Raw genomic sequence first — 12,529 nt, 5'->3', positions numbered from 1 at the left:
TGACTAAGTTGGTCTCAAAAAGGATTCATTCTGCTTGTTGAAAGGACAAATTTCCTCATGTCTCATATTCTTTTTTGCTTATTATTTTTTTTTTTTAATAAACTTGAAATTCATTACCTCTCTGCCTTAGGAAAAAAATAATGTCTTTTCCCTTCCAAGAAATGTAAATTGGTTATCATCTCCTTCACCTCCTTCTGGCTTTGACTGGGACATTTGTTTTGACTGAAACTTATGTCCAAGAGAACCTAAGGGGAAAAGTGCCCGAGCTGTCCTTTGTGATTCTGGAAGAGCACACTTGCTAAATCCATTTGTTTCTCATCCTCCACACATGGACATAAATGTGTTCTTTTAACAGCAAAACAAATAAACAACAACAAACGAATGAAAGTGAAAACAAGGAATCCAAAAGCCACCTCTAGAGCTGAAGGCACACATCTCAGCAAATGACCTATAACGTTAGTATAGAATCTGAGGCTGAAGAACCACCCTTTTTTCTCTTTTTGATACTTGACATCAGCAGTCAGAATAATTTAGATTATTCTCACACACGGCAGCAGCACTGGTCCACAGACACTTCCTAATCCAATGGACTCTGATTTTGAGTTTTAGTGCCAGGAAGAACTGTCAGCCAATTTTTAGAAAGACACCGGAAACTGTCAAAGAAGTCTTTATCAGCACAGGTAAAGAAGAAGGCAGGAGGCACCACTGCAAACTGGAGCCAGAATGATGTAGCCCCTCGAGTGTCCTTGCGTTTGAGAACCCCATTATGACCTAAGGACGGTGTCATTTTGAGAAAAATATGTGATCCACTCTGGCTGGATTGCAAACGATGGTGGCAGAGAGCCTGAAGACCTCATATTTTCATGCTGATATTTCCTTTCTTTGGTCCTAGGAGACAATAACGTGGCCCAGCAGCTAGCTGTTCTCTGTGGCAGAGAGCTCCCGGGACCCATCCGGTCCACTGGAGAGTACATGTGGATCCGGTTCACCTCGGACTTCAGTATAACCAGGGCGGGCTTTAATGCATCCTTTCACAAAAGTAATGTGTCCTAAGAGTTTGTTTTAATCCATTTTGTCTCATCTCATTTCATCTCATATAACTCTTACTCACTCCCTAGTAAACCCTGCTCATTCTTCCATGTGAGGGCACAGGTTTATTATGTCACAGCACACGGGTCTCTGCCCGGCCTCTAGATGGCTAGCCTTATATCAGATTCTGCGTCCTGAGCCAAAAAACTGTGGCCGAGTTGTAAAAGAGGATCCCTTGCCTGCAGGTCTCTGGGTGGGGTATCTTCCCTCCATAGAGGCACAAGAGTAAAATCTTTAAAACCATTTTTCAGCCTAGCTGCAGGCTGGAACTAAGAGATAGCGCAAAGCCATAATACATCAAAGGAGCAATAAGTCAGAGTTATCATCAGTCTAAGAAATAACCAGTCAAATTAATACAGAAGATACTTTTATAAATCCCTTGGTTGAAATAATTCATTTGAAGGGTGGCAGGTAGAGTTTGCTGCTCTAGAAATATGAATTCGATGAGTCAGAGAATGTGCACAGTATATGGCAGGCTATCATGTGTATTCTCATTGAGACAGAATTTGACAAAACGTGAAGTCCAATAATAATTTTCAATCCAAACTAGATTAAAGATCAAGAAGTAGTCCATGGAATATGGAATATCAAAAGATTCATGTTTTTAACCGAAAAACATAATTTTAAAGTAGCTTATCAATATAGACTTTAAAAACTAATAATTTCTCCACTATTTTGTCTGCCTTTTATGGACTAGGGAGCAACTGAAGATAAATTGTCTTCCTCACAGTCAAGGGAGGCAGGCTGCAGAGTGGTTTAAGAGAATTGTCTTTTGGAGTTAGACCTAAGATGAATTTCTACCTCTGCGATGTAACTAGTTGTGTGCACTCTCTACACTCACTCACTGATAAACTGTGTGGTCCTTGACAGCTGGCAAATTGATGGCTGCTCCGCCCACAGTCTCCCCTCAACTCCCAACCTCTCTCTCCCTGTCGCGATACATTCTCATGTATGTACGTATGTATGACAGCTCGGGATATATGAAGTCACCATGTGGAAGACTGAACTCTTGACTCCCACCATTTTTCACTCCCTCACCAGCTTTCCCAGGCCACACTCTTCCCGATTTTAGTACGTGGAAAGTATATTCTTCCAGTTAAGCCAAAAAGCTTGGCATCATTCCCGATTCTTCTTTCCTCACTGCATAAATCCTAATCGTCGACAAATCAGAATGGTTCTACCCTCACGTTGTGTATAGATTCTAACCACTTCTCGCCATTTCTACCCTACCATCCTAGTCCAGGCATCTGTCATCTCTCCTGGGCACCCGGTTCTGCTTTTCCCCCTCTATTCTGCCTTCCACTTACAGTCTAAGTGTTGCGGATAGAGTGATTCTTTTAAAATTTAAGTCAGATCCTGCCTTTCTGTTGCTCAAAACCCTTCAATGTCTTCCTCTTCTTATTAAAAATAAGTCCTTTCAGTTTCCTACGTGATCTACCCTGCTACCTCTTGGATCTCTTATTCTGCTTCGTCCATTCTGACTTCCGTGATCTACCACTAACACAGCGAGCTTTTTCACCAACTGTTTTCTAGACTGGAATGCTCTTCTCTCACAAAGCTCTACGACTCAATCTTTCATTTCATTCAGATCTTGCTCAGATCTGACCCCCACAACATGGCCTTCTCTAACTTCCCCACACAATATCGTACCACTGTCCCTCTCCTCATTCATTTTACTTGCTAGAACTTATCACCATGTCATACATGTGTTTATTGTATGTCTTACATCTATGACATAATCTCTGTGATAGTTAGTAACTTGTCTCTACTGTTTACTTCTCTATCCTTATCCTGTTGTAAATGTTATTTCATGAGTTTCTTTCCTTTTTCAATTAAAAAAAAATTAATTTTTTTTTGTTTCTTCTTGGGAAGGTTGTGGTGGATACTTGCATGCAGACAGAGGGATTATCACATCACCCAGCTATCCGGAGACCTACCCTCCTAACCTCAACTGTTCTTGGCACGTCCTGGTTCAGAGAGGTCTGGTCATTGCCGTCCATTTTGAACAGCCCTTCCAGATTCCAAATACAGACTCCTCTTGTAACCAGGGGGATTATGTGATGGTAAGTCTCATGTGCTGCCTTTTCTAATTACTTTCTCTGCAGGATTCATTCAGAAAAAAAAATGATGAGTTTTCTTTCCTGTGTCATAAATCGATAGAACAGTTGTATTCCATCTTTATCGGCATGAAAGAATTTGTTTCATTTTAATTTGTGTTTACAGCTAAAAAATGGACCTGATATCTATTCTCCACCCTTGGGACCCCATGGAGGAAATGGTCATTTCTGTGGCAGTCGTCCTTCATCCACTCTGTTCACCTCAGATAATCAAATGCTCGTTCAGTTTATTTCTGATGACAGTAATGGAGGGCAAGGATTTAAGATCAAATATGAGGCAAAGAGCTTAGGTAAGTATTTTCACTGAGAATAATATATGTACTTTTCCTGAAATTGCTTGGTCTTATTTAAATAGATGTGAGAAAAAATACATAAAGTTTTCTTTTCTGAACTAAGAGTAATAATCTTAATATTAATAATAATGCTACCTATTAGCAAGTACTTAGTTGATGCTTGACACATTCAATATCTCCTCGTGATTACTTTTTTAAGGAAAGTATCACTGTCCCCATTCTACAGAAAGGTAAAATGAGGCCTAGATTTTTCCAAGGTCACATAGCAAGAGAATGAACACAGTAAAATTCTCCATGTGTATAAGTTGAATTGATGATCTTAAGTGGTCCCCTGAAATTTCTTAGATTATAAAATGTCTAATTATAAGTGACATTCAGTTATGGAAACATTGTAAGAATGATAATTACATTGTTTTGTAATCATTTGTACGTTTCCTTTTAAATGAACACATAATCCTCTGATTCTATTATTACCCATTTAATTATATATTGCAGTAATGATCTTTACTTAAGTACCTTTATTTAATTATACTTGATTATAATTATATTTAATACTACTGTAATGATTTGATTTTTGTGACATTTAATTTTATATGATTAATTGAATAAATAAGTACATAAGCAGAGCTTCAAACAAGGGAGTGGTATCGGTAGAGAGCTTGTCTTTGCTTGACCTGCCAGTGGATGTCAGGATGATACTACAATCTCGATCTCTCGATCCTGAATATGTTTCAAAATACATATTAATCTATGAAGCCGTATGTTTTATTGCACATTCTCCAAAATATGAGAATTTAAAGTAGCATAATATCTTCATTTTGGGAAAGGAGGAGAAGTAAGTCTCCGTCAACTGACACGGAGAATCATCTAATAGCTCGAGTGGGTTCCATGACCATGGGGAGTGTACTTCCGTCACTCCCCAGGACACGTGGCTCTGGCTATTGAAAGGGTCCTCTAGAGATACAGCTCGGGGACACTGGTGCCATTCCAGCACAGGCCAGGGGTTTCCTGTTCCTCCCTGTCTCCACAGCGCATGTCAGATGCCACCCTCAGCCAGCTCTACACTCCCATCTTTTCCCAGGCTAGACTCAATCTTGGATTATATTTTTAAAGTCAACATTTAGGGGAATTCTAGTACACTAGGGGTCTATTTGCAAACAATATTGCTCTTTTATTCCTTTGTAGACCCTCTATTCATGCAAGAATGGCATGGCCAATGCCTTCTTCCCATCTTCTGCCCTTAATATTGAACCGGAAGGTCTTTTGATTGCAAAACCTATTGCTGGGCAACCCCAATAACATGATCACTCTCATTTCTCCCAACTTTCTAATTTGGCCATTTCCCCTGCCTACAGTCAGCCCCCTACTTGCCCCATCTATCTATCTGCCACACCTACTTCAATGCCACTGCCATTTCTCAGCCTTTAACATGTGGTATTTGGGGAACAGCTTTGACCCCAAATCCTCCTAGCTCTAAACCATCTTTCCCTAGAGACACTCCTTTAGTATGGTCGATTGAGATTTCCATGTCCCTATGCTCGATGCTTTTTATTTTCACATGATATTGGCTTATTAATTAGTTAACCAAACATTTATTTAGTGCTTCGCACTTTGCAAACTACCAGGTTTTGTCAAGGAGTTTACAGTGCAGCGGATGGACAAACAAAGGCACAGTTAGAACATGGCATGATGAGTGCTAGACAGAGGAATGCATCATGAGCTCTGTGGACATGTTAGAGAAACACCTAGCCTGGCTTAGAGGATAAGAGAAGGCTCCCAGAAGAAAGAGATGAGTGGAGATTTGCCAGTCAGTGAGGAAAAGATGTGACAGCATATGAAGTCTGAATGGTTGTGTGATAATAAGGCATATCCAAGGATTTGAAAGAATTTACCACTGCTAGAGAATAGAGCCCAAAGGAGATGAGTCTAATGGTGATGAAGCAGGCAGGAATCATAACGCTAAGGGCTGTAGATGCCGCCATAAGGAGTTAGGATCTTAATAGAAAGGCAATGTGGAAACCTTGAAAGATTTTAATACAAAGGCTGAGTGCTGTGATCACGTTAGAAACTTCAGTGTGACTATAGCACTGAAAACACAGTGGAGGTAGAGAGACCAGATGAAAGAGTAATTCAGGAAATAATTATTAGGTCCTGAACTGAGGCAATGGTAATAAGAATTTAGGAGGGAGGACATATTGAGAGATATTATAAATATGGAATTGAGTGGCTCTGGAGGTCAGTTAGATGTGGAGACGGGGGGAAGGCATGGGAGGCAGCACGGATGGCCCGTAGGTTTCTGACTGCATGGATCTTTTATCTCACATTGTTAAAGAATTTGCCATGTGACAGACACTATAGTAGGTCCTGAGGATATAGCAGTAAACAAATAAAGTTCATGAACTCATGGAGCTTAATTTTAGTGTTAAAGTACAAATAATAAATAAGATATATAGTATGTCATATAGTAAAAAGTATTAGGGAGAAAAATGAGGTAGTGGAGAAGGATAGGGAATTAGTAAGAAGGGGAGGTGACACTCATTCACTCGTATGTAGACCTCTGGGTGGCGAGTAGTTAATCGGCTTGGCTTGGGGCATGTTCACTTTGAACTCTCAGAATTTCTTCCACGTGGGCTGTTGGAATGGGAGTTGGAAGGTGAGAAGAGGAATCTGGATTGACTCTAGAAATATGCGGATCGTTGGCAGTCTGCGAGTAGTTTAAGTCATGAGGATGGATGACGTTAATCAGAAAATTATTTAGATTGAGAAGTGGACCTGCAGAGCGATTCCTGGGACCTTGCTCTGGAAAGGCCTGGAAAGGAGCACACAAAGACCAAAGGAGAGATTGGCAAGAGGGATCAAAGAAGAAGGAGAAGAGCTTAGTGTCCAAGAAACTAAGGGACAAAAGTGTAAAGAAGGAATATGTGGCCAATCATGTTAAATGCGGTGGATATAGAAGAAAAATTTAAAAATATCCTCGGGCACACCACTGTGAGGCAATTGGAGACCTGGACAAAAAGGCTTTCACAGGTTGAAAAGTGAAAGGAGGATGAAGAGGTGCAGAAAGAGGGTGGTGAGGAAGTGAAGAAAGAGACTGCAAATTACTTGGGCTTGTGTTATATAGGAAGATTAAAGGAGCAGGTGGGGAAGAGAGAAAAAGAGAGAGAGACAGAGACAGAGACAGAGATTCAAATCATAGGATAAGTAGATAAGTGGAGGGCTTAAATAGGTCAGGGTCCCTGAGAAGACAGAGTGAAACGGGCACCCAGCCCAGAGGTGCGGGAAGGCAGTGCATAGGCGAAAAACAAAGGAGCGTGGAGATACAGATGAATTTATAGAAGATGGCAACAAATTGAGGGAGTTCTCATCTGACTTCTACTTCTTTCTAAAGGAAAATTCAGAGTCCTATTCTGAGACTAGAGAAGGAATAACAAGAAGGAAGGGTTTGAGGAGTATAATCAAGTTTCAAATCGCTGTTGTGGTTTATATTAAAATGGGAGGATTGCTTGGCAGTGATGAGCGTGGAGAACATCAATTTCCATGAATGGTTTGAATTGAATATAACCACAGAACTGGGATTTTGCAGGGAGAGTCCGAAGGAAAAACCAGGAGTGAGGGAGTTAAAGGCATTCAAAGGAATTTACAGTTCAGGGTTTCAAAGATGAAGGAGTTCTGGGTAATGACAGAATTCAGGATATGACAAGTGGCTGAATGATAGCAGAAATAAATGTTAATAGAATTTAGCAGATCTGGTGTCTGTGAGGCTAAGTTATGGGACAGGTTAATTTCATTGGAATTGTTAAGTACCCAGTTTACCTAGTTCATTGCTTGGCTTGTTTGCAGAGATTGCCAAAATAATGTTCATTTATAAAAGGAAAGTATTTTTACCTAGTACTTTGGTCCTTTAGAAAAGTATTAAAAGTTCATTTATCTTCTTGCAAAAAAAAAAAAATGGCTAATAAATTCTCTCATGATATTCATCTCTTGCTCTTCGAATGCATCTATATCCTGAAGAAACATGAGTGAACACCCAGAGCTGTACAAATATATTTGCTTAGTCTTTCAAACACGTGAGGATCACAGCTCTGCATCATTCTACTGAACTGAACAGTCAGTGGGCAGTTATAAGTACTAGTGCGTTTATTTATCCACGTGGTGGGGATACAGTAGTGCTTTCATGCCGTTTTGTTGCATGCACCGTGCAACATAATCATTTTGTTGGCTTTAAAGAAGCGTGAAATTTCTGAAGAGAATATATGGTTTGGCAAATTAAAAAAGGACACCTATGGTAGCTCCCTTGAGAGCAAATTCAGAATTTATTTGCTTAAAAAGTAAATGAGGATAATCTCAGGTGATAGGAAATCGAGTTTGGAAATACAGCTAAAGAGACTATGAAAAATGATCATGGCAGTTGACTGCATCCCCTTTCTTCAGAATGTAGATTGATTTTACTGTGTTTTCTGACAGCCTGTGGGGGCAACATCTACATCCATGATGCGGATTCTGCTGGATACGTGACCTCTCCCAACCACCCTGACAATTACCCCCAGCACACTGACTGCATTTGGCTTATCTCTGCTCCCCCTGGAAAGCTCGTAAGACTGCAGTTTGAGGATCAGTTCAGTATTACAATCACACCCAAGTAGGTCACCTCCATTTAATTTCTTTCCTACCCAGAGTTAGTATTCTTTAGCCGTCACAAAACAATTTCCTGCTTCTCTTCTCAGCAACATAGACTGCGTCGGAAATCTAGGGATGGAGAAGGAAAATGCTTAACGCCTCCAGCCCGAAAACGTTGTCTGCCAGCCACTGTCCTGTCAGCTGAGCAGATGATGTACACAGATATTGTCCCTCGTGACCCTATGTACATCCTCCAAGATGTACATAGAGAATGGGTTTTTGAGATTTATGTGATCTGTTCTTCCTCTCACAGGAAAAATATAGTGTTTCTGGTAGATGAGTATTTATTTGCCCAGCCTCACACTCAGTGTCATAAATGATAAAATGTCTGTTTAACAAATGGAAATTTGTGTTATATGACACCAGGGGTCACCGGTGTCAGAAACAGGACTAAAGCAAGTACAATACAATTCCTAATCTCTATTTAATAAGAATTCTGAAAGATTACACGTCAGAAAGTAAGTCTTACTATGCTGAACACAAAGAGAATAATTATGTAGACTGAAAAAAAACCATCTGTCTTTTTCTTCATTTAACAAAAGTGTGTACACATTTGCACGAGTAAGTGTGTGGTACAAAACTTAGATACGAGAGCTTTTGCTCACCATTTCTGGCCATATCATATGATGCCACTCTCCTGCTCACCGAGCGTTAATTGGCTAATTGACTCTCTCCAGAAATATTGGGCTAACACTTGCCACTTTTATGGACATGGAAAATTCTAACAGAGACTCTAAATTACCTCAGGTCACAAAGCTTTCAAGGGAGAGTTCATCTTTGTCATGTGAAATGGTATAGATCAGAAAGAGTTTGCCCACCTGGCACAGGCAGAGCCAAACACTTAGACATCAAGAACTGCGGGAGAGAAATAGTGGCTCTTTTGTTATGAATGGTGCCATCTGGAAGAACCGGAAGCCAGTGCTCAAAAGCCCAGGACTCCCCGATGCTGTGTAGGTTACAGATTCTCTAGGGCAAATCACAAGACTCTATGGCTTAGGGGTTTGGGGTCGTGTGGGGAGCCTATGGGTGGGAGGTGAGGTGAGGGCAATGAATCATTTCTTCCAGTCTTGAGGACAGTTCTGAGGTCTTGTTCTGAGAGTCCCTCTGCCTACTCTCATGGGAAAGTAGCCAAGGGGTCATTCCACCTTAGGACTCAGGAGCTGAAACACATTTAAGTCGAGATGTTATCTTTAGCCTGCCAGAGGTCTGGAGTGTATGTGACTATTGTCAGGTCAGGGCTGCTGTTTTTCTGCCACCTAGGGGGTTGCAGATTATCGGAGGAAAGGCTAGATCTCTGAAGGGTATAGAGAGGGGTGGGATACGATTTATAGAGCTAAGACTTAAAACTAAATTTATCAAAGTTGTAAGGACTCTCGATTTCAATGTGTTGAATCATTATGTGAAACAAAAGACTTGGTGTTTTGATATTCCTAGGGGTAAATTTGAGAATGAGTTTTATATTTGTAAAACTAATTCAGAATGTAGAAGGCAAGTAAATATTCTTTAGTGTAGTACATGTAAAACCAGTCTTTTTGAGCTACTAATGGATGTGTTATGATTAGAAAAAATATACAATATTCTGAAGTGACACATCTCTTAAATTGACTGTCGTAGTGTGTTGTGCTCCAGAAATGATGATTTGATAATGCTCTTGGAGAAAGTTAGTGAAGTCCTCTTTATCAAAATATGTCAAAGCAATTATTTTTATGTATGAAACGGAATTTTCTTCCACTTCAGCTGTACATCCAATTATCTTGAGTTGCGAGATGGAGCTGATTCAAATGCACCAATAATTTCCAAGTTTTGTGGGACATCTTTGCCCAGCAGTCAGTTGTCTTCAGGAGAGGTGATATATTTGAGATTCCGGACTGACAACAGCGCCACTAGTGTGGGATTCAAGGCCAAGTATTCTATAGGTAACAACACATTTTATATTCAATAAGAAAGTAGTGATAGAATAAATACATTAAAATTTTTTTTAAAAAAAAGCACAGCATTTTAAAAGAAGTCTGTCTATCTGCCTAATTTTAATAATTATTTAAATGATAAAAATAGGTAAGGAATATAAATATTTATCAATTTATCATTTTAATTTATCAATTAAAGTTTTTACTTTGATTTTCATTTTAAAGCACTTTTTAGTAAACATGACTATTTTGTATTTTTTCTTAATTTGTGAAAAATATACTCAGTTAAATCAAATTTTTGTTTCTTCCTCTTATGAAACATGCATACTATTACTTTAAATAGTAAAGCTTTTTAGTAATCAATAACTCTATTTAGAACAGTGACTGTGACCTCCTCTTCATTAATAGATAATTGGGATTTTTCCCCACTAAGTCTAGTGCCAAATCAGTCAGTAGACAAAAAGTGAATGTCCTTCAGTGTTTTGATTTACTTACTTAAAAAATGAGCAATAAATATGCCTGCTGAAGATTCACTATAATATGGTCACAATGACATAGATTGAAGGTGGGTCTGGACATAACTAAGCGTATTAAATATAGCCCAAACTCAGAAAGCCTAGTTGTTAACACCATTTAACCTACACCATAGGTTGTTTCATAGCCTGAGGCAAATTATATATAATTCGATCTATGACATCCAGCTAATGAGAAATGACTGGGTGGTAACTTTCATAGCCCTGAGATACTGGTTACTGCGGTAACTGTATTTGACCGTTCAACTAGAAAGGCTGGCATCACTAGTGAACCACAGCACCCTTTCAGCTGAGTTTGGACTCAGTCTGCAGGATCACCAACATGGGGTACAAGGCAGGCCCTAACGATCTGTCAGTTGGTTCTTGAAATGAAGCGTGCTTGCAATGACTAGCTTTTACATGGAGTCCCAAGAGAATTCGACATTACAAAACATGTCATTCCACAGTGTTCCAGTCTTTCATTTCCCATTATTGGATTAAACTTTTGGTATTATTTCTCTTCATATCAATAGTAGATTTCCCATAATAAGCACTAACCAAACACTTCCAGAATTTTTAAAACTTCAATTCATATTCACTTGGCACCTAAGAGTTTTCAAATGTGCTGGTGAGATTTAAAACAAAAAACAAAAATACTATAATAGAATATTGCTCTTTATTTTTATTTTTTTATTTTTCTTGCAGCCCTGTGTGGGGGGAGAGTGACAGGGCACAGTGGTGTCATTGAAAGCATCGGATACCCAACACTTCCATATACAGACAATTTATTTTGTGAGTGGCGTCTCCAGGGACCCTCAGGACACTATCTCACCATCCATTTTGAAAACCTGAACCTTCAGAATTCCTCTGGCTGTGTAAAAGACTTTGTGGAGATCTGGGAAAACCATACCTCTGGTCAGTGGAATGTGTCTGCCTTCCTTGGGGGTGTGTATTTTCACACGTACTCATTCAGCCTCTGAAGTGTCCTCACTTCCTAGAAGGGCGAAACGGTGTCTGTTCTTTGCAAAGAAGCGCAGTTCAGTCAGCTCTGGGCGGTGCCAGCTTCTCCTTCCCTGGGTTCGCCCACGTGCAGTGGGTGTCCAAAGCCCCAGGTGTCATTCTGTAGCTCTCCCTGGAGAGGGCACTGTATTGAGAAGGCACCCTCTTCCTGCTGAGACCTTCCGTGCCATGTGCAGTTATTTGAGGGACCTCCTTTAGGGCAAGGAGAGGAAGGGGCAATGGAGCCTGGAAATAATATGAGATGGACACTTGCCACTCTGTTTCCTCAGACCATTTCTTTAACCAAGTGAGCTAGCCTTGCTCACTGTGCTGAGATGCCCTCGCCCTGATTGGTTGCAGTTTTTGTTACACTTCTTCACATATTTAAATACATCGATTTTCATGCATGTTTGTCCTTCTTCTCTTGACAGAGGTGATCCTTCCTTTGTGGGCAGGGTCTTGTCTTTTATTATTTTCTTCATACGTGCAGAATGACTCAAGCAGAGGTTAGATTTTCACAATTATTTGACCCTCACAGGAAATTTACTGGGCAGATATTGTGGAAACACCATTCCTGAGAGCATAGACACTTCCAGCAATGTCGCTTTGGTCAGATTTGTCACAGATGGCTCTCTTACTGCCCCAGGATTCAGACTACGGTTTGAATCCAGCTTGGAGGGTAAGTTCATTGATTCATTTAAAAATGTATATATTATTGAGCATCTATACCGGATAGTCACCACGCTAGGCTCTGGTGTTGTAATAGTTGAGGGGAAAAAAATGCATGATCCCTGTCTTCTTGGACCTTACGTTTTAGTGGAGAGGCAGATATTAATCAAATAATCACACCAATAAGTAAAATATTTAAACTGAGATCAGTGCTACAAAGGAAGGGAACTAGTTCTGTGAGAGACGTGAGGGGTGGGAGCTGACTG

At 40.0% G+C, this 12,529-nt stretch overlaps 1 protein-coding gene across 1 annotated transcript in view; it reads left to right on the top strand.

The window, feature by feature from the left end:
* Positions 1–12,529, top strand: part of CUBN (cubilin) — a 248,376-nt gene that overhangs the window by 152,938 nt on the left and 82,909 nt on the right. Inside the window, 7 exon segments of the mRNA XM_023533142.1 lie at positions 893–1,039; positions 2,962–3,152; positions 3,313–3,496; positions 7,964–8,138; positions 9,914–10,092; positions 11,301–11,510; positions 12,133–12,353. Of these exon segments, the coding sequence (XP_023388910.1) occupies positions 893–1,039; positions 2,962–3,152; positions 3,313–3,496; positions 7,964–8,138; positions 9,914–10,092; positions 11,301–11,510; positions 12,133–12,353 (1,307 nt within the window).

This window comes from Pteropus vampyrus, unplaced genomic scaffold, assembly GCF_000151845.1.
Source record: "Pteropus vampyrus isolate Shadow unplaced genomic scaffold, Pvam_2.0 Scaffold96, whole genome shotgun sequence".
Classification (NCBI taxonomy): Eukaryota; Metazoa; Chordata; class Mammalia; order Chiroptera; family Pteropodidae; genus Pteropus; species Pteropus vampyrus.
Note: the sequence above shows the minus strand (reverse complement) of the source record. Positions and strands in the feature narration are given on the sequence as shown.